The 25,245-nt window shown below is 65.3% G+C and overlaps 2 protein-coding genes and 1 long non-coding RNA gene across 3 annotated transcripts; 1 reads left to right on the top strand and 2 right to left on the bottom strand.

Annotated features, from left to right (window-relative positions):
* Positions 1 to 687: 687 nt before the first annotated feature.
* LOC308187425 (RNA-binding protein Nova-1-like) lies at positions 688 to 3,108 on the bottom strand (the record flags this gene model as incomplete). Its single annotated transcript, XM_080609567.1, has 2 exons — positions 2,735 to 3,108; positions 688 to 847 (listed from the first exon to the last, which is right to left on the bottom strand). Coding segments are annotated over exons 1-2 (245 nt in total), but the record flags the coding sequence as incomplete, so codon positions are not given.
* A 115-nt stretch (positions 3,109 to 3,223) lies between these two features.
* SYMPK (symplekin scaffold protein) lies at positions 3,224 to 25,118 on the top strand (the record flags this gene model as incomplete). The annotated part of the gene is given in 28 exon segments (XM_080609566.1): positions 3,224 to 3,349; positions 6,515 to 6,657; positions 7,836 to 7,901; positions 7,986 to 8,039; positions 8,121 to 8,194; positions 9,412 to 9,538; positions 9,612 to 9,861; positions 10,862 to 11,032; positions 12,822 to 13,061; positions 14,792 to 14,946; positions 15,035 to 15,185; positions 15,266 to 15,479; positions 17,299 to 17,449; positions 17,557 to 17,789; positions 19,533 to 19,614; positions 19,712 to 19,825; positions 21,007 to 21,154; positions 21,235 to 21,395; positions 21,480 to 21,588; positions 21,670 to 21,770; positions 22,307 to 22,397; positions 23,181 to 23,282; positions 23,357 to 23,490; positions 23,492 to 23,545; positions 24,196 to 24,262; positions 24,265 to 24,355; positions 24,357 to 24,369; positions 25,026 to 25,118. Coding segments are annotated over 28 exon segments (3,432 nt in total), but the record flags the coding sequence as incomplete, so codon positions are not given.
* Positions 13,087 to 13,761, bottom strand: LOC308187427. Its single transcript, XR_013944680.1, has 3 exons — positions 13,625 to 13,761; positions 13,229 to 13,520; positions 13,087 to 13,166 (listed from the first exon to the last, which is right to left on the bottom strand). It is a non-coding gene; the product is annotated as an uncharacterized lncRNA (long non-coding RNA).
* Positions 25,119 to 25,245: the final 127 nt, after the last annotated feature.

Raw genomic sequence — 25,245 nt, 5'->3', positions numbered from 1 at the left:
TAATCTCTTAGTCCCCATAGCCCCCATAGAACCCCAGGCCCTCTAGCCCCCATACAGCTCCCATAGCCCCCATGGAGACCCCATACAGCCCCTATAACCCCCATACAATCCCCATACAGACCCTATAGCCCCCATATAGACCCCTTACAACTCCTATGGCCTCCATACAGCCCCCATACGGCCCCTATAGCCCCCATACAGCCCGCATACAGCCCCCATACAGTCTCTATAACCCCCATACCTTCCCTATAGCCCCCCCCATAACCTCTTCCCCCACCTCCCCGCCCCCTGTAGCCCCTATACAGCCCCCATACAGCCCCTATAGCCCTCATACAACCCCTATAGCCCCGTACAGTCCACATATGACCCCATCCAGCCCCTATAGCCCCCATCCAGCCCCCATCCACCCCCTATAGCCCCCATCCAGTCTCCATAACCCCATCCATCCCCATAACCTCTTCCCCCCCACCCCCCCATTAACCCCCCTCCCCTCCCTGCCCCCTATAGCCCCTATAGCCCCCCCGCCCCTATATCCCCATCCAGCCCCCATCCACCCCCTATAGCCCCCATCCAGTCTCCATAACCCCCACCCATCCCCATAGCCCCCCCCCCGCCACCCCCATAACCTCTTCCCCCCCCACCCCCCATTAACCCCCACCCCCCCCCCACCCCCTATAGCCCCCATACCGCCCCCCCCCCGCACCGGGGTAGAAGTCCCTGGCCTTGGAGAGCTTGATGGTGGCCCCCGTGTCCCGCTGCAGGCGCGCGATCGTCTGCCCCCCCCGGCCCAGCAGCGAGCCGGCCGCCGCGCTGGGCACCAGCACCTTCAGGAAGTACTCGCCCTCCTCTGGGGGGGGGCCGTCACCCCCTGCACCCCCCCCCGGCACCCCCCGGCACCCCCCCTGCACCCCCCCCCCCCGGACACCCCCCTGCACCCCCCCCAACACCCCCCCCCCAACCACCCCCCCGACACCCCCCCCGACACCCCCCCTGCACCCCCCCCCTCCGGAAACCCCCTGGCACCCCCCAACACCCCCCCCCCACCACCACCACCCCGACACCCCCCCCCGACACCCCCCCCGACACCCCCCTCCCCCCCAAGGTACCCCCCGGGGGGGCCGCGCCCCCCCAGCCCCAAGCATTTGGGGACACTCCAGGACCCCCCCTCAATCCCAGGCGTCTGGGGACCCCCCCAGCCCCAAGGATTTGGGGACCCCCCCTTGACCCCAAACAGTTGGGGACCCCCCCTTGACACCAAACTTTTGGGGACCCCCCCCTTGACCCCAGATATTTGGGGACCCCCCCAGCCCCAAGGATTTGGGGACCCCCCTTGACCTCAGATATTTGGGGACCCCCCCTTGACCCCAGATATTTGGGGACCCCCCCACCCCAAGGATTTGGGGACCCCCCCCTTGACCCCAAACCTTTGGGGACCCCCCCCTTGACCCCAAGCATTTGGGGACCCCCCCTTGACCCCATGCACTTGGGGACCCCCCTCGACCTCAGATATTTGGGGACCCCCCCTTGACCCAAGCATTTGGGGACCCCCCTTGACCCCATGCACTTGGGGACCCCCCCTTGACCTCAGATATTTGGGGACCCCCCCTTGACCCCATGCACTTGGGGACCCCCCCTCGACCTCAGATATTTGGGGACCCCCCCAGCCCCAAGGATTTGGGGACCCCCCCCTCGCCCCCATGCACTTGGGGACCCCCCTCGACCTCAGATATTTGGGGACCCCCCCACCCAAGCTTTTGGGGACCCCCGGGCGCCCCCCCCTTGACCCCAAGGTTTTTGGGGACCCCCTCTCGCCCCCATGCACTTGGGGACCCCCAGCCCCCCCCCAGCCATTGGGGGTCCCCCAAGGCCTCTCCCCCGCCCCCCCCCATCCCAGACCCCCCCCTCCCCGTTGCATTGTGGGAAATTCCCCCCCCCCCCGCGCAAAGGCTGATGGGAATCTCCCTCAGCATCCCCTCCCGGGGCCTTGTGGGGCGGGGGGGGGGCACCGGGGACACCGGGGGGGGGGCACCGGGGCCTGTACCGGGGGGGCGGGGGGGGGGGGGCGGTGATGGGGGGGGGACGGGACCGTAGGGGGGGATGGGGGGGTACCGGGGATGGGGGGGTAACGGGGAGGGGGGGGGGATAACGGGGGAGGGGGGGTACCGGGGGGATAACGGAGGGGGGGGCCCGGTGTTGGCGGGGTCCTGGGGGGGGGGTCCCGGGGGGGTCTGGGGGGGAATGGGGGGGACCGGGGGGGACCGGAGGGATCTGGAGGGGTACGGGGGGGTCCCGGGGGGTCCCGGGGGGGGTCCCGGGGGGGTCCAGGGTGGTTCCAGGGAGGATCCGGGGGGGGTTTGGGGGGCTCCGGGGGGGTCCCGGGGGGACCCGGGGGTCCTGGGAGGGTCCTGGGGGGGTCTGGGGGAAACCGGGGGGTCTGGGGGAGTCCGGGGGGGTCCCGGAGGGGTTCGGGGGATCGGGAGGGGGCAGGTGGTGACCCCGGGGGTCCCGGGGGGGGGTCCCGGTGGTCTCGGGAGGGGTCCCGGGGGGGTCCCGGTGGTCCCGGAGGGGTTCGGGGGGATCGGGGGGGGGCCGGTGGTGACCCCGGGGGGGGTCCCGGGGGTCTGGGGGGGGTCCCGGTGGTCTCGGGAAGGGGTCCCGGGGGGGGTCCCGGTGGTCCCGGGAGGGTCCCGGAGGGGTCCGGGGGGGGTCCCGGGGGGGTCCCGGTGCCGCTCACCGCCGGTGTTGGAGCGCTTGGTGCTGGACGCCTCCGGGGGGGTCTCGAGGGGCCGCTTGCGGGAGTCGGGCGGGTCGGGGTCCATGGGCGGCACCGGCACCGGCACCGGCACCGGCACCGGCACCGGGACCGGCAACCGCGGGGCGGGGCGGGAGGGGGCGTGGCTAAGAGCGAGGGGGCGGGGCTAAGAGGGAGGGGGCGTGGCCTGTCGGGGCGTGGCCTCCGTGGGCGTGGCCTCCGCGGGCGGGTGACGGCAGCAGGGGCGTGGCCGGGCTGAGCTGGGGGCGGGGCTGTGGCCCTGCGCGCGGGGCGCGCTGGGAGTTGTAGTTCCGCGCCCCACCCCCCGCCCCCGCGCCGTGGTGGGGTGCTGACGTCAGAGGCCGCGATGACGTCACGGGGTGAGCTTTGCCCCCTACCCGGCGGGTGCCCGGGGAGGGGGGCGTGGCCTCGCACAGCCCCGCCCACCGGCGGTCGGGAGCCGCAGGGGGCGTGGCTTGCGGGCAGGCCCCGCCCCCGGCCTACAGCTCCCGGCAGCCCCCCGCTGACGTCACGGGGGGGCGGGGCGCGCGCGCATGCGCGGGGCGCGCGTGGAGGCTGCTGAGCGCGCGGGAGGCGGTGAGGGGGGGGCTGGGGGCCTGGGGGGGGCTATAGGTGCCTATAGGGGGCTGGGGGGGGCTATAGGGGCCTATAGGGGGCTGGGGGGGGCTATAGGGGGCTGGGGGGGCCTACAGGGGCCTGGGGGGGGCTATAGGGGGCTATAGGGGGCTGGGGGGGCCTATAGGGGCCGGGGGGGGGCTATAGGGGCCTATAGGGGGCTGGGGGGGGCTATAGGGGCCGGGGGGGGGCTATAGGGGGTTGGGGGGGCCTGAGGGAGCCTATAGGGGCTATAGGGAACTATAGGGGGCTGGGGGGGGCAATAGGGATCTATAATTGGGGCCATAGGGAGCTGGGGGGGCCTATAGGGGCCTATAGGGATCTATAGGGGGCTGGGGGGGCCTATGGGGGCTGGGGAGGGCTATAGGGATCTATAGGGGGCTGGGGGGCCTATAGGGGGCTGAGTAGGCTATAGGGGGCTGGGGGGGGCTATAGGGGCCGGGGGGGGCTATAGGGATCTATAGGGGGCTGGGGGGGACTATAGGGGGTTTATAGGGGGCTGGGGGGGGCTATAGGAGCCTGTGGGAGCCTATAGGGGGTCTATAGGGGCCTATAGGGGCTTATAGGGGGCTATAAGGGGTTTATGGGGCCTTGTAGGGATCTCTAGGGGCCTATTGGGATCTATAGGGGCCTATAGGGGCGGGGGGGAGCCTTATAGGAGCCAGCAGGAGGAGGGACGGGCCCTATAGGGGCCCATAGGGGCCTGCGGGGCGGGGAGCTCCTATAGGGGTCTGTGGGGCTGGGGGGGGCTCTGTAGGGGCCTGAAGGGGGCTCTATAGGGGCCTGTGGGGGTGGGGGGATACTTTATAGGGGCCTTAAGGTGGCTCTGTAGGGGCCTGAAGGGACATATGGGGTGGACAAGCTCTATAGGGGCCTGGAGGGACCCATGGGGGCTCTATAGGGACCTGCAGGAGCCTGTGAAGCAGCCCCATAGGGGGCTGTGGGGCAGGGCAAGCTCTGTAGGGGCCCATAGGGCTGTGTGGGTCCAGGGGACCAAGGCCCGGTAGGGCTGGGGGGGTATAGACTCCTATAGGGGGGACTGTAGGCTCCTATAGGGGGGCTGGGGGGCTCTGTAGGGTCTGTGGGAGGTGGGGCCCTAAGGGATGTGTGGCAGTAGGGCCTGCTATAGGGTCCTGGGACGTGCCGGGGGCTCTATAGGGTCCTGGGCTGTGCTGGGGCTCTATAGGGTCCTGGGCTGTGCTGGGGCTCTATAGGGTAGGTGCTGGGGATAGGGGATGGCAGAGCCCCAGGGGGGCGTATGGGGCAGCCCGGGGGGGTTGGAATATCCCGGGGGCCATATAGAGCATCCGTGGGGCTGATACGAGCAAGGGACCATATAGAGTGTTCCATAAGGGTCTTGGGGCCCTATATAGCACTCTAGGTGCCATATTCAGCATCCCTGGGGGCATATAGAGCGTCCTAGGGACGTTCTGAGGCTGTATAGGGTATTTTGGGGGCCATATAGAGCATCTCTGGGGCTGTATAGTGTGCCTGAAGCATCCTGGGGGCCATATAGAGCATCCCGGGGCCATATAGAGCATCCTGGGGATCTTATAGGGTGTCCTGGGGGCTGCGTACAGCATCCTGGGGCCATATGTGCCCCTATAGGGCATCCCGGGGCCATATATGGCATCCCAGGGACCACACAGAGCATCCCGGTGGCGTGCCAGGGCCCTCATAGAGTGTCCTGGGCCCGTATAGAGTGTCCTGGGGCCATATAGGACATCCTGAGAGCAGTCCGTGACCCCATAGGGCATCCCAGGCACCATATGGAGCGCTCTGGGGCCCTATAGGGTGTCCCAGGGACTGTATGGAGCATCTCGGGGTCCTTACGGGGCTGCCCCGAGCCCTTTTGGGCGTCCTGGGCCCATATAGATTGTCCTGGGTCCCTATAGAGCATCCCAGGGCCCTATAGGGTGTCCCAGGGACTGTACGGAGCGTCCCAGGGCCCTTATGGGACATCCTGTGACCCTTATGGGGTGTCCCGGGGCGCTATAGGGCATCCTGGGACCCTTGTAGAGTGTCCTGGGGCCTTATAGGGGCGGTATGGAGCGTCCTGGGACCCTATAGAGTGTCTTGAGACCTTATAAGACATCTCGGGTCCCTTTTACAGTGTCCTGGGGCCCTTATGGAGCATTCTGGGGCCCTATAGCGCGTCCTGGGGTCCTTGTAGAGTGTCCTGGGGCCCTATAGGGCATCCTGGGGCCGTTTTAGAGTGTTCTAGGGCCCTATAGGGCATCCCAGGGACCATATGGAGCGTGCTGGGGCCCTATAGGGCATCCCGGGGCCCTTTTAGAGTGTCCTGGAGCATTATAGGGTGTCACAGGGACCATATGGGACATCCCAGGGCCCTATAGGGCATCCTGGGACCATTTTAGAGTGTTCTGGAGCCCTTATGGAGTGTCCTGGGGCCGTTTAGGGCATCCTGGGGCCCTATAAGGCATCCCAGGGACCATATGGAGTGTGCTGGGGTCTTATAGGGCATCCCGGGGCCCTTTTAGAGTGTCCTGGAGCCTTACAGGGTGTCAGAGGGACCATATGGGGCATCCCAGGGCCCTACAGGGCATCTTGGGACCATTTTAGAGTGTTCTGGGGCCCTATATGGCATCGTGGGGCCCTATAGGGGGTCCCAGGGCCCTATAAAGCATCCTGGGGCCCTATAAAGCATCGTGGGGCCCTATAAGGCATCCTGGGGCCCAATAGGGGGTCCCAGGGCCCTATAAGGCATCCTGGGGCTCTATAAAGCATCGTGGGGCCCTATAGGGGGTCCCAGGGCCCTATAAAGCAGTGTGGGGTCCTATAAGGCATCGTGGGGCCCTATAAAGCATCGTGGGGCCCTATAGGGTGTCCCAGGGCCCTATAAAGTATCCTGGGGCCCTATAAAGCATCCTGGGGTGCTATAAGGCATTCTGGGGCCGTATAGGGGATCCCAGGGCCCTATAAAGCATCGTGGGGCCCTATAGGGTGTCCCAGGGCCCTATAAAGCATCGTGGGGCCCTATAAGGCATCCTGGGGCCCTATAGGGGGTCCCAGGGCCCTATAAGGCATCCTGGGGCCCTATAGGGGGTCCCAGGGCCCTACAGGGGGTCCCAGGCCCCTTAGGGACGTGCCGGGGTCTCCCCGCAGGCCCAGGGCTCCCCCCGGGAGGCGCTGGGGGGGCCATGGCGGGGCCGGGGGGCGCCGAGGGCCCCAGCAGCCGCATGAGCGTGGCCTCGCAGTTCTTCAGCGAGGAGGAGTGCGGCGCCGACTGCATGAGCACCTCCGAGAGGGTGGGGGCGCGGGGGGGGCACGGCGGGGGGGCGGGGGGGGGCGGGGGGACCCCGCTTTGGGGACAGGGGGGGAAATGGGGGGGCTGGTTTTGGGGGTGGGGGGAAATGGGGGGGCTGGTTTGGGGGTGGGGGGAAATGGGGGGGCTGGTTTGGGGGTGGGGGGTACGGGGGGGCTGGTTTGGGGACGGGAGCATTGGGGGGGACCCTGTTTTGGGGATGGGGGGCTTCGGGGGAACCCCGGTTTGGGGTGGGGGGGAAATGGGGGGGCTGGTTTTGGGGGTGGGGGGCACTGGGGGGGCTGGTTTGGGGGGAAATGGGGCTGGTTTGGGAGTGGGGGGCACTGGGGGGGCTGGTTTGGGGGCGGGGGGAACTGGGGAGACTGGTTTGGGGATGGGGGGGTTCGGGGGGACCCTGCTTTGGGGACGGGGGGGAACTGAGGGGACTGGTTTGGGGGTGGGGGGTACGGGGGGGCTGGATTTGGGGGGGAACTGGGGGGGCTGGTTTGGGGGGCGGGGGGGAACTGGGGGGACTGGTTTGGGGGTGGGGGATACGGGGGGGCTGGATTTGGGGGGGAACTGGGGGGGCTGGTTTGGGGGTGGGGGGAACTGGGGGGACTGGTTTGGGGGTGGGGGGGTTCGGGGGGACCCTGGTTGGGGAATGGGGGGGAACTGGGGGGGCTGGTTTTGGGGGTGGGGGGCACTGGGGGGGCTGGTTTGGGGGTGGGGGGGCACTGGGGGGGCTGGTTTGGGGGGGAAATGGGGGGGCTGGTTTGGGGGTGGGGGGCACTGGAGGGACTGGTTTGGGAATGGGAGGGAAATGGGGGGGCTGGTTTGGGGGGTGGGGGGAACTGGGGGGGCTGGTTTGGGAGTGGGGGGCACTGGGGGGGCTGGTTTGGGGGCGGGGGGCATGGGGGGGGGACCCCACTTTGGGGACCTGGGGGCACTGGTTTGGGAATGGGGTGGCTTTGGGGGTCCCCAGTTTGGGGACGGGGGGGCTTGGGGGGGGGGGGCATTTTGGGGACCCAGAACAGCAGGGCTCCAGCACCCCCCCCCCCCGCCCCTGTCCCCCCCCCGTGTCCCCATCCCCCCCCCCCACTGTCCCTGTCCCCCCCCCCCCTGCTGTCCCCATCCCCCCCCCCGTCCCTGTCCCCCCCCCCCCCGTCCCCCGCCCCCCCGCAGGTCGTGGACCTCCTGAACCAGGCGGCGCTGGTCGGCGCCGACTCCAAGATCGCCATCCTCAAGCAGGTGGGGGCGCGGGGGGGCCGCGACCCCCCCGTGCTGTGTGTGTGTGTGTGCCCCCCCCGGTGCCACCCGTCCCTGTGCCCGCAGGTGCAGGAGCTGATCATCAACAAGGACCCGACGCTGCTCGACAACTTCCTCGACGTGAGCGGGGGGGGGCACGGGGGGGGCACCGGGACGGACCCTGCCCGGTGCTGAGCCCCCCCCCCCGTGTCCCCCCCCCAGGAGATCATCGCCTTCCAAGCCGACAAGTCCATCGAGGTGCGCAAGTTCGTGGTGGGCTTCATCGAGGAGGCGTGGTAAGGGGGGGGCCGGTTCGGGGCGCAAAGGGCGGCTTTTGGGGCGCAAAGGGCGGCTTTCGGGGCAGAAAGGGCGGCTTTTGGGGCAGAAAGGGCGGCTTTCGGGGCAGAAAGGGCGGCTTTCGGGGCAGAAAGGGCGGCTTTCGGGGCGCTTTGTTTTCTCGCCGGGAAGGAAAAAATATATGTAAAAAAATATATACTAAAAAATATATAAAATATATATAAAATATGTATATAAAAATATATATGTTTAAAGTGTATAAAAATATATATAAAAAATATAAAAAATATATATAAAGGTATATAAAAATATATAAAAATATGTAAAAGATATATTAAAAATATATAAAAATATATAAAAAATATATAAATATATATAAAAGATATATAAAAATATATAAAAATATATAAAATATATATAAAAATATATAAAAGTATATGAAAGATATATAAAAATATATAAAATATATAAAAAATATATAAAAGATATATAAAAATATAAATATATAAAAATATATAAAAATATATATAAAATATATATAAAAATATATAAAAGGATATGAAAGATATATAAAAATATATATAAAATATATATAAATATATAAAAGATATATAAAAAGATATATAAAAATATATAAAAGATATATAAAAATATATAAAATATATAAAAATATATAAAAGATATATAAAATATATATATATAAAAATATATAAAAATATATAAAAGATATATATAAATATATATATAAATATATAAATATATATATAAATATATATAAATATATATAAAAATATATAAAAATATGTAAAAGATATATATAAATATATATAAAAATATATAAAAATATATAAAAGATATATAAAAATATATATAAAAATATATAAAAGATATAAAAATGTATAAAAGATATATAAAAATATATAAAAGATATATAAAAGATATATAAAAATATATAAAAGATATATAAAAAGATATATAAAAATATATAAAAAGATATATAAAAATATATAAAAAATATATAAAAAATATATTAAAATATATAAAAACATAAAAATATATAAAAATGTAAAAAATATAAAAAATATATAAAAATTATAACATATATATTTACATATTATAAAAATATAAAAAAAGATAAAAAAGATAAAAAAGATAATATAAAAAATATATAAAACATATAAAAAAAAGGGGGGAAAAAAATACATAAACTTTGCAGCAAGCGGGACATCGAGCTGCTGCTGAAGCTGATCGCCAACCTCAACATGCTGCTGAAGGACGAGAACGTCAACGTGGTGAAGAAAGCCATCCTCACCATGACGCAGCTCTACAAGGTGGCCCTGCAGGTGAGGCGCCGGGGCGGGGGGCACCCGTGGGTGCCCGGGGGGGGTCGGGACGGGCTCTGACGGGCGCCCGCAGTGGATGGTGAAGTCGAAGGCGATCAGCGAGCTGCAGGAGGCGTGCTGGGAGATGGTGGCGGCCATGGCCAGCGACATCATCCTGCTGCTGGACTCGGACAACGACGGCGTGCGCACGCACGCCATCAAGTTCGTGGAGGGGCTGATCATCACCCTGTCCCCCCGCGTGGCCGACTCCGACGTCCCCAAGCGCCACGAGAACGACATCAGCCTGGAGCGCATCCCCAAGGACCACCCCTACATCAAATACAGTGAGGGAGCCCGCGCCGGGTGTCCCCGCGTCCCCATATCCCTGCGTCCCCATGTCCCCACGTCCCCATATCCCCATGTCCCCATATCCCCACATCCCCGTGTCCCCATATCCCTGCGTCCCCCTGTCCCCACATCCCCATGTCCCCACGTCCCCATATCCCCATGTCCCCATATCCCCACATCCCCGTGTCCCCATATCCCTGCGTCCCCCTGTCCCCACATCCCCATGTCCCCACGTCCCCATATCCCCATGTCCCCACATCCCCGTGTCCCCACATCCCCGTGTCTCCACGTTCTCATGTCCCCACGTCCCCATATCTCGGCATCCTTATATCCTTATATCCCCACATCTCTGCGTCCCCGTGTGTCCCCGTATCCCCACGTCCCCATGTCCTTATGTCCCCACGTCCCCACGTGTGTCCCCACGTCCCCTTGTGTGTCCCCGTGTCCTTATATCCCTACATCTTCATATCCCCGCATCCCCACGTGTGTCCCCACGTGTGTCCCCGTGTCCCCACATCCCTGCATCCTCATATCCCCACATCCCCGTCTCCCCACGTGTCCCCCCATGTCCCTACATCCCCGTCCCAGTGTCCCCACATCCTTGTGTCCCCACGTGTGTCCCCACGTCCCCGTGTCCCTCCATCCCCGCATCCCTGTGTCCCCACGTCCCCGTGACCCCCCGTGTGTCCCCATGTCCCTACATCCCCGCGTCCCAGTGTCCCCACATCCTTGTGTCCCCCCGTGTGTCCCCATGTCCCTACATCCCCGCGTCCCAGTGTCCCCACATCCTTGTGTCCCCACGCGTGTCCCCGTGACCCCACGTGTCCCCATGTCCCTACATCCCCACATCCTTGTGCCCCCACGCGTGTCCCCACGTCCCCATGACCCCATGTCCCTACATCCCCATTTCCCCTTGCCCCACGCGTGTCCCCACGCGTGCCCCCACGTCCCCATGCCCCCGCGCGTGCCCCGACGCGTGTCCCCGTGTCCCCGCAGACGTGCTGTGGGAGGAGGGCAAGGCGGCGCTGGAGCAGCTGCTCAAGTTCATGGTGCACCCGGCCATCTCCAGCATCAACCTGACGGCCGCGCTGGGCTCGCTGGCCACCATCGCCCGCCAGCGCCCCATGTTCATGGCCGAGGTCATCCAGGCCTACGAGACCCTGCACGGTGAGCGCCCGGGGACGGTCCCAGGGGGTGTCCTGGGCTCCCCTGGGGCTGGGGACCGGTGGCCTCGATCCCCGGTGTCCCCACTGCTGTCTCCTATAGGGGCCGGGGTCCTGGATCCCCGGTGTCCCCACCCCTAGGGGCTGGGTGTCCCGGGTGCCCCATGTCCCCTCTGCCACCTCCTATTGGGGCACCCCCAGTGTCCCCACTGCCACCTCTCATAGGGGTTGGGGACCAGGTGTCCTGAATCCCCAAAGTCCCCACCACCACCTCCTGTTTGGGGTTGGGGTCCCGGATCCCTGGTGTCCCCACTGCCACCTCCCTTAGGGGCTGGGGTCTGGGTGTCCTGGATCCCCAATGTCCCCACTGCCACCTCCCCTAGGGGTTGGGGTCCTGGATCCCCAATGTCCCCACTGCCACGTCCCCTAGGGGTTGGGGACCAGGTGTCCTGAGTCCCCAGAGTCCCCACCACCACCTCCCCTAGGGGTTGGGGTCCTGGATACCCGATGTCCCCACCCCCAGGGGCTGGGTGTCCTGGATCCTTGCTGTCCCCACCACCACCTCCCCTAGGGGTTGGGGTCCCGGACCCCCGGTGTCCCCACACCACTTCCTATTGGGGTTGGTGTCCCGGATCCCCGGTATCCCCACCACCACCTCCCCTAGGGTTTGGGGTCCCGGATCCCCGCTGTCCCCGCTGCCACCTCATTTTGGTGCTGGCGTCTGGGTGTCCCGGACCCCCGGTGTCCCCACACCGCCTCCTATTGGGGTTGGGGTCCTGGATCCCCGCTGTCCCCGCTACCACCTCCCCTAGGGTTTGGGGTCCTGGACCCCCGGTGTCCCCACACCATCTCCTATTGGGGTTGGGGTCCCGGATCCCTGGTGTCCCCGCTGCCACCTCGTTTTGGTGCTGGGGGCTGGGTGTCCCGGACCCCCGGTGTCCCCACACCACTTCCTATTGGGGTTGGGCTCCCGGATCCCCGCTGTCCCCGCTACTACCTCCCCTAGGGGTTGGGGTCCCGGACCCCCGGTGTCCCCACACCACCTCCTATTGGGGTTGGGGTCCCGGATCCCCGGTATCCCCACCACCACCTCCCCTAGGGGTTGGGGTCCCGGATCCCCACTGCCCCCGCTGCCACCTCATTTTGATGCTGCCGTCTGGGTGTCCCGGACCCCTGGTGCCCCCACACCACCTCCTATTGGGGTTGGGGTCCCGGATCCCCGCTGTCCCCGCTGCCACCTCATTTTGATGCTGGCGTCTGGGTGTCCCGGACCCCTGGTGCCCCCACACCACCTCCTATTGGGGTTGGGGTCCCGGATCCCCGCTGTCCCCGCTACCACCTCCCCTAGGGGTTGGGGTCCCAGATCCCCTCTGTCCCCATTACCACCTCCCCTAGAGGTTGGGGTCCCAGATCCCTGGTGTCCCCGCTGCCACCTCCCCTAGGGTTTGGGGTCCCGGATCCCCGGTATCCCCGCTACCACCTCCCCTAGGGGTTGGGGTTCCAGATCCCTGGTGTCCCCACACCACCTCCCATGGGGGCTGGGCTCCCAGATCCCTGGTGTCCCCACTGCCACCTCTCATAGGGGTTGGGGACCAGGTGTCCTGAATCCCCAAAGTCCCCACCACCACCTCCCCTAGGGGTTGGGGTCCTGGATCCCTGGTGTCCCCGCTACCACCTCATTTTGGTGCTGGTGTCTGGGTGTCCCGGACCCCCGGTGTCCCCACACCGCCTCCCATCGGGAGCTGCTCTCCCAAAACCCCGGCGTCCCCGACGCGTCCCCGTGTCCCCCGCAGCCAACCTGCCGCCCACGCTGGCCAAGTCGCAGGTGAGCAGCGTGCGCAAGAACCTGAAGCTGCACCTGCTGAGCGTGCTGCGGCACCCGGCCTCGGGGGACTTCCAGGCGCAGATCACCACGCTGCTCGTCGACCTGGGCACCCAGCAGGCCGAGATCGCCCGCAGCATGCCCAGCCCCCGCGACGCCCGCAAGCGGCCCCGCGACGAGCCCGACGCCACCCTCAAGAAGATGAAGATCGGTGAGAGGCGGCGGGGGGGGGGTGTGGGGGGGTCCTCCCCTCTTCTGGGGAGGTGGGGGGGGGGGTTAAGTGGTCCCCCCGGTCCTCCCAGTGTCCCCCAGGGTCCTCCCAGTGCCTTCCTGGGGACACTGGGGGAAGGTGGAGTGGCTTCAGAGACCCCCCAAGACCTCCCAGTGCCCCCCAGGGTCTGTCCAGTGCCTTCCTGGGGACACTGGGGACAGGCGGAGTGGCTTCAGAGACCCCCCAGGGTCCTTCCAGTGCCCCCCAGGGTCCTCCCAGTGCCTCCCAGGGTCCTCCCAGTGCCTTCCTGGGGACACAGGGGACAGGTGGAGTGGCTTTAGAGACCCCCCAAGACCTCCCAGTGCCTCCCAGGGTCCTCCCAGTGCCTTCCTTGGGACACTGGGGGAAGGTGGAGTGGCTTCAGAGACCCCCCAAGACCTCCCAGTGCCCCCCAGGGTCCTTCCAGTGCCCCCCAGGGTCCTCCCAGTGTCCCCCAGGGTCCTTCCAGTGCCTTCCTGGGGACACTGGGGACAGGTGGAGTGGCTTTAGAGACCCCCCAAGACCTCCCAGTGCCTCCCAGGGTCCTCCCAGTGCCTTCCTGGGGACACTGGGGGAAGGTGGAGTGGCTTTAGAGACCCCCCAGGGTCATCCCAGGGTCCTTCCAGTGCCTTCCTGGGACATTGGGGGCAGGTGGAGTGGCTTTAGAGACCCCCCAAGACCTCCCAGTTTCCCCCAGGGTCCCTCCAGTGCCTTCCTGGGGACACTGGGGGAAGGTGGAGTGGCTTTAGAGACCCCCCAAGACCTCCCAGTGCCTCCCAGGGTCCTCCCAGTGCCTCCCAGGGTCCTCCCAGTGCCTCCCAGGTTCCTTCCAGTGCCTTCCTGGGGACACTGGGGACAGGCGGAGTGGCTTTAGAGACCCCCCAGGGTCCTCCCAGGGTCCTTCCAGTGCCTTCCTGGGGACACTGGGGGCAGGTGGAGTTGCTTTAGAGACCCCCCAAGACCTCCCAGTTTCCCCCAGGGTCCTCCCAGTGCCTCCCAGGGTCCTTCTAGTGCCTTTCTGGGGACACTAGGGACAGGTGGAGTGGCTTCAGAGACCCCCCAAGACCTCCCAGTGCCCCCCAGGGTCCTCCCAGTGCCCTCCAGGGACCTTCTGGGGGTACCGGGGATAGGCAGGGTGGCCTCAGTGCCCCCCAGGGTCCTCCCAGTGTCCCTTTGGGACCTCCTGGGGGTACTGGGGGTGGGCAAGGTGGCCTTAGTGCCTCCCAGGGTCCTCCCAGTGCCTCCTAAGGTCCTTACAGTGCCTTCCTGGGGACACTGGGGACAGACAGGGTGGCCTCAGAGATCCTTAGGGTCTTGCCAATGCCCCCCAGAGTCCTCCCTGTGCCCCCCAGTATCCTCCCAGCGCCCTCCTGGGGACACTGGGGACAGATGGGATGTCCTTAGAGACCCCCAGGGCTCTCCCAGTGCCCTTCTGGGAACACTGGGGACAGGCACGATGACCTTACAGACCCCCAGGGCTGTCCCGTCGTTGTCCCGGGGGCACTGGGGGCAGGTGGGGTGACCTTAGAGACCCCCAGGGTCCCTGCAGTGCCCCCCAGTACCCTCCCAGTTCCCTCCTGGGGCCAACTGGTGGCACAACGCCCCCCTGCATCCCCCCGCTCCCCCTCCGGGGACCCTCGGGACCACCCCGGGGGGGGGGGGGGGTGTTCCCTGACCCCCCATCCCCGCAGAACCCCCGCTGGGGGAGGACGACGAGGACAAGGACCTGGAGGCGGTGGCGGTGGCAGCCCCCAAGGGGGGGGGCCAGGCCAGCGCCCCCTCCGACACCGACATCACGGCCGAGTTCCTGCAGCCGCTGCTCACCCCCGAGAACGTCGCCAACCTGGTCAGCGGGGAATCGGGGGGCGCACCCGCATCGGGGGGGGGGGAGAGCATTTTGGGGGGGGTCCTGAGCCTCGTGCCCGCCCCCCCAGGTGCTGATCAGCATGGTGTACCTGCCCGAGGCCATGCCAGCCTCCTTCCAAGCCACCTACACGCCGGTGGAGTCGGCGGGCACCGAGGCGCAGATCAAGCACCTCGCGCGCCTCATGGCCACGCAGATGACGGCGGCGGGGCTCGGCCCCGGTGAGCTCGGGGTTGGCTTTTTTATTTTTTGGGGGGGGTAGGGGGGGGTCCCGCCGCTCACCCGCGTCCTCCCACGGCAGGCGTGGAGCAGACGAAGCACCTGAAGGAGGAACCCAAGGAGGAGAAGGCGGCCAAGCCGGAGAGCGTGGTGATCAAGCGGCGCCTCTCGGCGCTGGCGCAGGGGCAGGCCATCGCCGTGCTGGGCGCCCAGGGCTCGGCCGCCGGGGGGGCCGAGGAGGAAGCCCCCCAGACCAAACGCCGGCCGGAGCCCATCATGCCGGCCACGCAGCCCCGGTGAGACCTGCCCCCCCCCCGTGCTGCCCCTTTGGTTTTTGGGGGTGAAACGGGACCCGTTTGGGTGCTGGGGTTCCCTGCTGTCCCCCCTTGTTTTGGGGGAAAATGAGACCCGTTTGGGTGCTGAGGTCCCTGGTGAGACCCCAGTGCAACCCTTTTATATTGGGGGGAAACGGGACCCGTTTGGGTGCTGAGGTCCCTTTTTTGGGGGGGAAACAGGACCCGTTTGGGTGCCAAGGTCCCTGGTGAGACCCCAGTGCCGCCCCTTTTTCTGGGGGAAATGGGACCCGTTTGGATGCTGGGGTTCCTCACTGTCCCCCCCTTTTTTGGGGGGGAAACGAGACCCGTTTGGGTGCTGAGGTCCCCGTTGAGACCCCAGTGCTGCCCCTTTTATACTGGGGGGAAACGGGACCCGTTTGGGTGCTGAGGTCCCTTTTTTGGGGGGGAAACGGGACCCGTTTGGGTGCCAAGGTCCCAGTGCCACCCCTTTTTTGGGCGAAACGGGACCCGTTTGGGTGCTGTGGTTCCCCACTGTCCCCCCTTGTTTTGGGGGAAAACGAGACCCATTTGGGTGCTGAGGTCCCCGGTGAGACCCCAGTGCTGCCCCTTTTATATTGGGGGGAAACGGGACCCATTTGGGTGCTGGGGTCCCTTTTTTGGGGGGGAAACGGGACCCGTTTGGGTGCCAAGGTCCCAGTGCCGCCCCTTTTTTGGGGGAAATGGGACCCGTTTGGGTGCTGGGGTTCCTCACTGTCCCCCCCTTTTTTGGGGGGGAAACGAGACCCGTTTGGGTGCTGAGGTCCCCGGTGAGACCCCAGTGCAACCCCTTTTTTTGGGGCAAAATGGGACCCGTTTGGGTGCTGAGGTCCCTTTTTTGGGGGGGAAATGCCACCTGTTTGGGTGCTGAGGTCCCTTTTTTGGGGTGAAACAGGACCCATTTGGGTGCTGAGGTCCCTTTTTTGGGGCGAAACAATGCCCGTTTGTGTGCTGAGGTCACATTTTGGGGGCGAAACGGGACCCATTTGGGTGCTGAGGCCCCTTTTTGGGGCAAAATGCCACCCGTTTGGGTGCTGAGGTCCCTTTTTTGGGGCGAAACGGGACCCATTTGGGTGCTGAGGTCCCTTTTGGGGTGAAATGACACCCGTTCGGGTGCTGAGGTCCCTTTTTTGGGGCGAAACAGGACCCATTTGGGTGCTGAGGTCCCTTTTTTGGGGTGAAACAGGACCCATTTGGGTGCTGAGGTCCCTTTTTGGGGCAAAATGTTGCCTGTTTGGGTGCTGAGGTCCCTTTTTTGGGGCGAAACAGAACCTGTTTGGGTGCTGAGGTCCCTTTTTTGGGGCGAAATGCCACCCGTTTGGGTGCTGAGGTCCCTTTTTTGGGGCGAAACGGGACATGTTTGGGTGCTGAGGTCCCCTTTTTGGGGCAAAACAGGACCCGTTTGGGTGCTGAGGTCCCTTTTTTGGGCAAAACAGGACATGTTTGGGTGCTGAGGTCCCTTTTTTGGGGCAAAACGATGCCCGTTTGGGTGCTGAGGTCCCTTTTTTGGGGGCAAAACTATGCCCGTTTGTGTGCTGAGGTCCCTTTTTTGGGGGGAAGCGGGACCCATTTGGGTGCTGAGGTCCCTTTTTTTGGGGCAAAACGACACCCGTTTGGTACTGAGGTCCGACCACTTTCCCCCCTTGTTTTTGGGGCAAAACAACAACCGTTTGTGTGCTGAGGTCCCTTTTTTGGGCCGAAATGGGACCCGTTTGGGTGCTGAGGTCCCTTTTTTGGGGCGAAACGCCGCCCGTTCGGGTGCTGAGCCCCCCCTGTCCCGCAGGCTGGCGGGCGCGGGGGGCCGCAAGAAGGTGTTCCGCCTGAGCGACGTGGTGAAGCCGCTGAGCGACGTGCAGGTGGAGAAGCTGAAGCTCGGCGCCGTCACCCGCATCCTGCGCGCCGAGCGCGCCGTCGCCTGCAGCGGGGCCGCCCAGGTCCGGCACCGCGCACGGCGCGGTGAGCCCCCCCCGATGTGTCCCACCCCCCCCCCCAAAAAAAAAAACCGCAACAAAACCCGACCGGGGTGTCTTCCACCCCCCAGGCTCGCGTGAAGATCCTGGAGGCGCTGGTGACGCGCTTCGAGGTGCCGCTGCAGAGCGAGCTGCTGGCCTTCGTGCTGGAGGACGTCCGCGGGCGCCTCGACCTGGCCTTCGCGTGGCTCTTCCAGGAGTACAACGCCTACCTGAGCCGCGGGCCCCCCGGGCTGCAGCGCTACGACGAGTGCCTCATCGGGCTCCTCTCCGGCCTCCAGGAGAAACCCGACCAGAAGGACGGGTGAGGACGGGGCGCGGGGCACGGGGACGGGGCGGCCGGGGCGGGGATGGGGGCGGTGGGGTGGGGATGGGGACACCGGGATGGGGATGGGGACACCAGGATGGGGATGGGGACACCAGGATGGGGATGGGGCCACCGGGATGGGGATGGGGGCGGTGGGGTGGGGATGGGGCCACCGGGATGGGGATGGGGCTGCCAGGATGGGGATGGGGCCACTGGGATGGGGACAGGGGACAGCACGGGGATGAGGACGGGACTGCCGGGATGGGGATGGGGCCACCGGGATGGGGATGGGGGCGGTGAGATAAGGATAGGGCCACCGGGATGGGGATGGGGCCACCGGGATGGGGATGGGGCCACTGGGATGGGGATGGGACCACTGGGATGGAGATGGGGCCACCGGGATGGGGATGGGGGCGGCAAGATGAGGATGGGGGCGGCAAGATGGGGATGGGGACACCAGGATGGGGATGGGGCCACCGGGATGGGGATGGGACCACTGGGATGGAGATGGGGCCACCGGGATGGGGATGGGGGCGGCAAGATGAGGATGGGGGCGGCAAGATGGGGATGGGGACACCAGGATGGGGATGGGGCCAGTGGGATGGGGCCACCGGGATGGGGGCAGTGAGATAAGGATAGGGCCACTGGGATGGGGATGGGGGTGGTGAGATAAGGATAGGGCCACCGGGATGGGGATGGGGCCACCAAGATGGGGATGGGGACACCAAGATGGGGATGGGGCCACCGGGATGGGGATGGGGACACCAAGATGGGGATGGGGCCACCAGAATGGGGATGGGGCCACCGGGATGGGGATGGGGCCACTGGGATGGAGATGAGGCCACTGGGATGGGGATGGGACCACTGGGATGCAGATGGGGCCACTGGGACGGGGATGGGGCTGCCAGGATGGGAATGGGGCCACTGGGATGGGGACAGGGGACAGCACGGGGATGAGGACAGGACTGCTGGGACGGGGATGGGGCCACCAGGATGGGGGTGGGGACACTGGGACGGGGATGGGGCCACCAGGATGGGGGTGGGGACACCGGGATGGGGATGGGGACACCAGGATGGGGATGGGGACACCGGGATGGGGATGTGGCCTCTGGGATGGGGATGGGGGCAGCAAGATAAGGATAGGGCCACTGGGATGGGGATGGGACCACTGGGATGGAGATGGGGCCACCGGGACAGGGATGGGGCCACTGGGGTGGGGATGGGGCCACTGGGATGGGGACAGGGGACAGCACGGGGATGAGGACGGGACTGCCGGGATGGGGATGGGGCCACCGGGACGGGGATGGGGCCACCGGGATGGGGGTGGGGACACCGGGATGGGGATGGGGACACCGGAATGGGGGTGGGGACACTGGTTAGGGTCCCAAACTGCCTCCATAGGGTCCCAAACCGACCCCTTAGGGTCCCAAACCGCCCCCTTAGGGTCCCAAATCAACCCCATAGGGTCCCAAACCACCCCCCTAGGGTCCTGAACTACCCCCATAGGGTCCCAAACTGCCCCCATAGGGTCCCAAACCACCCCCGTAGGGTCCCAAATAACCCCTTAGGGTCCCAAACCGCCTCCATAGGGTCCCAAACCACCCCCGTAGGGTCCCATATTGCCCCCTTAGGGTCCCAAACTGCCTCCATAGGGTCCCAAATCGCCCCCATAGGGTCACCGCCCCCTTAGGTTCCCCACCCCCGGGTCCCAACCGCCCCGCGCCGTCCCTCTTCCCGCAGGATTTTCACCAAGGTGGTGCTGGAGGCGCCGCTGATCACCGAGAGCGCGCTGGAGGTGATCCGCAAGTACTGCGAGGACGAGGTGGGCGCCGGGGGGGTCCCGGGGGTGAGGGGGGGGGCGGCGGGGCTGGGGCCGGGCGGTGACGGGTCCCCGTGTGTGTCCCCGTCCCCCCCCCCAGAGCCGGACCTACCTGGGCATGTCCACCCTGCGCGACCTCATCTTCAAGCGGCCGTCGCGGCAGTTCCAGTACCTGCACGTGCTGCTGGACCTCAGCTCCCACGAGAAGGACAAGGTGGGGGCGGCGCGGTGACACCCCTGGGGATGGCCCCACGGCGGTGACATCCCCGTGACGTCCCCACGATGGTGACGGCCCCGTGCCGGTGACATCCCCATTATGGTGATGTCCCTGTGCCGGTGATGTCCCCATGATGGTGACGTCCCCACAGTGGTGACATCCCCACGATGGTGATGTCCCCATGACAGTGACATCCCCGTAATGGTGATGTCCCTGTGCCGGTGATGTCCCCACGCTGGTGATGTCCCCACAATGATGATACCCCCGTGCGGGTGACGTCCCCACTCTGGTGACATCCCAACTCTGGTGACGTCCCCATGCCAATGACATCCCCACGCCGGTGATGTCCCCGTGCTGGTGACATCCCCGCACCAGTGACATCCCCATGATGGTGACGTCCCCATGCCGGTGACATCCCCACGATGGCAATTATCCCAAACGTCGGTGACGTCCCCGTGCCGGTGACATCCCCGTGCCAGTGACATCCCTACGATGGCGATGTCCCCGTGCCGGTGACGTCCCCACGATGATGATATCCCCATGCGGGTGATGTCCCCATTCTGGTGACGTCCCCGTGCTGGTGACATCCCCATGCCGGTGACATCCCCGTGCTGGTGACATCCCTACGATGGCGATGTCCCCACGCTGGCGATGTCCCCGTGCCAGTGACGTCCCCGTGCCGGTGACGTCCCCACGATGATGATGTCCCTGTGCGGGTGATGTCCCCACTCTGGTGACATCCCCGTGCCGGTGACATCCCCATGCCGGTGACATCCCCGTGCTGGTGACATCCCTACGATGGCGATGTCCCCACGATGGCGATGTCCCCGTGCCAGTGACGTCCCCGTGCCGGTGACATCCCCGTGCCGGTGACATCCCTACGATGGCGATGTCCCCACGCCGGTGACGTCCCCGTGCCGGTGACGTCCCCACGATGATGATGTCCCTGTGCGGGTGATGTCCCCACTCTGGTGACATCCCCGTGCCGGTGACATCCCCATGCCGGTGACATCCCCGTGCTGGTGACATCCCTACGATGGCGATGTCCCCACGATGGCAATGTCCCCATGCTGGTGTCATCCCCGTGCTGGTGACATCCCTATGATGGCGATGTCCCCGTGCCAGTGACGTCCCCGCTCTGGTGACGTCCCCGTGCCGGTGACACGGCCGCCCCGCAGGTCCGGCAGCAGGCGCTGCTGTTCATCAAGCGCATGTACGAGAAGGACCAGCTGCGGGACTACGTCGAGAAGTTCGCCCTCAACTACCTGCAGCTCCTGGTGCACCCCAACCCGCCCTCCGTCCTCTTCGGGGCCGACAAGGACACCGGTGAGCCCCCGGGGGACCACGGGGGCGGCGGGGAGGGGTGGCACCCGGGGTGACGGCGGGGTGACGGTGGTGTCGCGCAGAGGTGGCGGCGCCGTGGACGGAGGAGACGATCAAGCAGTGCCTCTACCTCTACCTGGCGCTGCTGCCCCACAACCACAAGCTGATCCACGAGCTCGCCTCCGTCTACACCGAGGCCATCGCCGACATCAAGCGCACCGTGCTGCGGGTCATCGAGCAGCCGGTGAGGCCCGGGGGGGGACACCGGGGTGGGGGGGGACGCCCCGGTGACACGGGGGGACCCGCGGTGACGCCGCTCGTGCCGCAGATCCGCGGGATGGGGATGAACTCGCCCGAGCTGCTGCTGCTGGTGGAGAACTGCCCCAAGGGCGCCGAGACGCTGGTGACGCGCTGCCTGCACAGCCTGACCGATAAAGGTGGGGACGGGGACCGGGGGACACGTGGGGACACCCCCCCGGGGGCACGCTGTCATCGCGTGTCCCCCCCCCTCCTCGCAGTGCCGCCCTCGCCCGAGCTGGTGAAGCGCGTCCGGGACCTGTACCACAAGCGGCTGCCGGACGTGCGCTTCCTCATCCCCGTCCTCAACGGGCTGGAGAAGGTGGGGGCGTCCCCCCGTGTCCCCCTCCCCGTGTCCCCGTGCCCCCATTCCCATCCCCGTGTTCCCCTCCCCATGTCCCCATCCCCTTTTTCCCATCCCGTGTCCCTATTCCCATCCTGTGTCCCCGTCCCCGTCCCTCTGTCCCCATCCTGTGTCCCAACCCCTAAACCCCATGTCCCCCTCCCGCTGTGTCCCCCTCCCCGTGTCCCATCCCCGTTTTCCCATCCCGTGTCCCTGTCCCATTCCCATCCCGTGTCCCTGTCCCCATTCCCATCCTGTGTCCCCATCTCGTGTCCCGTCCCCCTCCCCCGTGTCCCCCTCCCCGTGTCTCCATCCCATGTCCCGACCCCTACACCCCACTCCCCGTCTCCTGTCCCCATCCCACGTCCTCGTCCCTATCCCCGTGTCCTGTCCCCTCCCCGTGTCCCCATCCCCGTGCCCCGCGTCCCCATCCCATGTCCCCTTCCCCCTCCCCGTGTCCCCTCCTCCCGGCGCCCCGGGGGCAGCGCTGAGCGGGGGCCGTGGTTTTGGGGCAGAAAGAGGTGATCCAGGCGCTGCCCAAGCTCATCAAGCTCAACCCCATCGTGGTCAAGGAGGTCTTCAACCGCCTGCTGGGGACGCAGCACGGTAGGGGACCCCCCGGGGACCCCCCCGGGGACGGTCCTGGTGGGGACGCGGCCACCGTGGGCTGGCACCTCCCTGGGGACAGCCCCGATCCCTGCTGGGGGACACGGGGACACCGTGGGGACGGTCCTGGTGACGGCAGGGGGGACATGGGGACGTGGGTGGGGGTGGCACAGGACCAGCCTGGGGACGGTCCCGGTGGGAGATGTGGGGACACGGGGACACCCCAGGGACGGTCCTGGTGCCCCCTCCATCCGTGGGATGTCTCTTGGGGGGGGGGGGACGTGGGACATGAGACCCCCCCGGGGACAATTCTGGTGCCAAGATTTGGGGACGCTGAACCCCGGTGGTGCCAGGTTTGGGGACATGGGATGTCCCTGGGGGGGGACGTGGGGCATCAGGACCCCCCTGGGGACAATTCTGGTGCCAGATTTGGGGACGCTGAACCACGGTGGTGCCAGATTTGGGGACGCAGGGCCACCGTGGTGCCAGATTTGGGGACACTGAACCCCTGTGGCGCCAGATTTGGGGACATGGGATGTCCCTGGGGGGGGACGTGGGACGTGAGACCCCCCTGGGGACAATTCTGGCGCCAGATTTGAGGACGCGGGGCCACCGTGGTGCCAATTTTGGGGCCACCGAACCACTGCGGCGCCCGCTGCTGGGAGGGGGGACGCGGGACCTCCCTGGGGCCACCGAGCCACCGTGGCGAGGGGACGCGGGGCCGACCCCACCCCCCCCGTGTCCCTGTCCGTCCCCCCCCCGGTGACAAAGCCACCCCCGCAGGCGACGGCGCCTCGGCGGTGTCCCCGCTGAACCCGGGCGAGCTGCTGATCGCGCTGCACAACATCGACTCCTCCAAGTGCGACATGAAGTCCATCATCAAGGGTGAGCCGGGGGGACGGAGACGCTGGGGGGGGGGACGCACACACCCGGGGGGGTTGGTGACCCCCCCCCCGCAGCCACCAACCTGTGCTTCGCCGAGCGCAACGTGTACACGTCGGAGGTGCTGGCGGTGGTGATGCAGCAGCTGATGGAGCAGAGCCCGCTGCCCATGCTGCTGATGCGCACGGTGATCCAGGCGCTCACCATGTACCCCGCGCCTCGGCGGCTTCGTCATGAACATCCTGTCCCGGCTCATCATGAAGCAGGTGGGGGGGGGGCGGACGGTGCGATAGGGGGGCGGACGGCGCGATAGGGGGGCGGCTGTCATGATAGGGGGGTGGCCGGTGCGATAGGGGGGCGGCCATCGCGATAGGGGGGGCAGCCGGTGTGATAGGGGGGCGGCTGTCGCGATAGGGGGGTGGCCGGCGCGATAGCGGGGTGGCCGGTGTGATAGGGGGGTGGCCGGCACAATGAGGGGGTGGCCGGCGCGATAGGGGGGCAGCCGTCATGGTGGGGGGCAGCTGTCACGATAGGGGGGTGGCCGTGGCGATAGGGGGGCCACCGGCGCGATAGGGGCACCCCAAGGTGTGGGAGGGGACCCCTTGAAGCCCCCATTCCCCTCCATCCCTGGAACCCCCAGGCTGTGGATGGGTTCCCCACTGCCCCCCCAGATCTCAAAGCCCCCCCAGGCTTTGGGGGGGGGGTTCTCCCTGAACCCCCCCGACCCCCCCTCAGGTCTGGAAGCACCCCAAGGTGTGGGAGGGGGACCCCCCATTCCCCCCCCATTCCCCCCCATTCCCCTCCATCCCTGGGACCCCCCAGGCTATGGATGGGTTCCCCACTGCCCCCCCTATTCTGGAACCCCCCCAGGCTTTGGGGGGGGGTTCTCCCTGACCCCCCCCGCGCCCCCCCCCAGGTCTGGAAGCACCCCAAGGTGTGGGAGGGCTTCATCAAGTGCTGCCAGCGCACCAAGCCGCAGTCGTTCCGGTGGTCCTGCAGCTGCCCCCCCCCCAGCTCGCCGCCGTCTTCGACAAGTGCCCGGAGCTGCGCGAGCCCCTCCTGGGCCACGTGCGGGCCTCACCCCCACCAGGTGCCCCCCCCCCGGGGGGAAAATAATTGGGGGGGGGGGTCCTGGGGGTTGGGGGGGGGCACAGGGAGTGGGGGAGGGCACAGGGGGTGGGGGAGGGCACAGGGAATGGGGAGGGTAAAGGGATTGGGGGGGGTGGAGGATGGGGGGGGTCCTAGGGGGTGTGGGGAGGGGGTTCTGGAGGATGGGGGGGGTCCCAAAGGGAGGGGGGGGGGTCCAAAAGGATGGGGGGGGCGCAGGGTATGGGGGGACGGGGCGGGGCAGGGAATGGGGTGGGGGGCAGGGGATGTGGGGAGGGGGTCCCAGAGGATGGGGGGGGGCAGGGAATGGGGGGGGGGGGGAGAGGATTTGGGGGGTTTCCTAGGGGCTGTGGGGAGGGGGGTCTCGGAGAAGGGGGGGGGGTCTCAGAGGATATGGGGGGGCCCCAAAGGATGTTGGGGGGGTCTCTGGGGATTGGGGTGGGGGGGGGCTTCAGGTGGGTTGGGGGGGGCCTGAGGGAATGGGGGGGTCCCAGAGGATGGGAGGGGGGGGTTTCTGCGGGATCTGGGGGGGTCCTGGAGGTGGGGGGTGTCACTGGCTCCCACCATGCTCTGAGGGGCGGGGAGGGGGGGGCAGGTGACCCCCCCCCCCCGCTAACCATTGCCCCCCCCCCCCCGCAGCAAGCGCACATCCCGCTCTCCACCATGGCCATCCTGGAGGCCTCCGCACGGCCCCCCCCCGAGCCCCGCGAGGGGCCCCCCGGAGAGGTGGGGGTTCGGGGGGGGGCACCATGGGTGCTGGGGGGGGGCAGTCCATCTGGGGGGGGGGGTCCTGGCTGCCTCACCCCCCTTTCCATCCTCCCCCCCCCCCAGGCTGCGCCCCCGCCTGCGCCCCGAGCGA

The sequence above is a fragment of the Anser brachyrhynchus genome (assembly GCF_964034855.1).
Source record: "Anser brachyrhynchus genome assembly, contig: SCAFFOLD_608, whole genome shotgun sequence".
Classification (NCBI taxonomy): domain Eukaryota; kingdom Metazoa; phylum Chordata; class Aves; order Anseriformes; family Anatidae; genus Anser; species Anser brachyrhynchus.
Note: the sequence above shows the minus strand (reverse complement) of the source record. Positions and strands in the feature narration are given on the sequence as shown.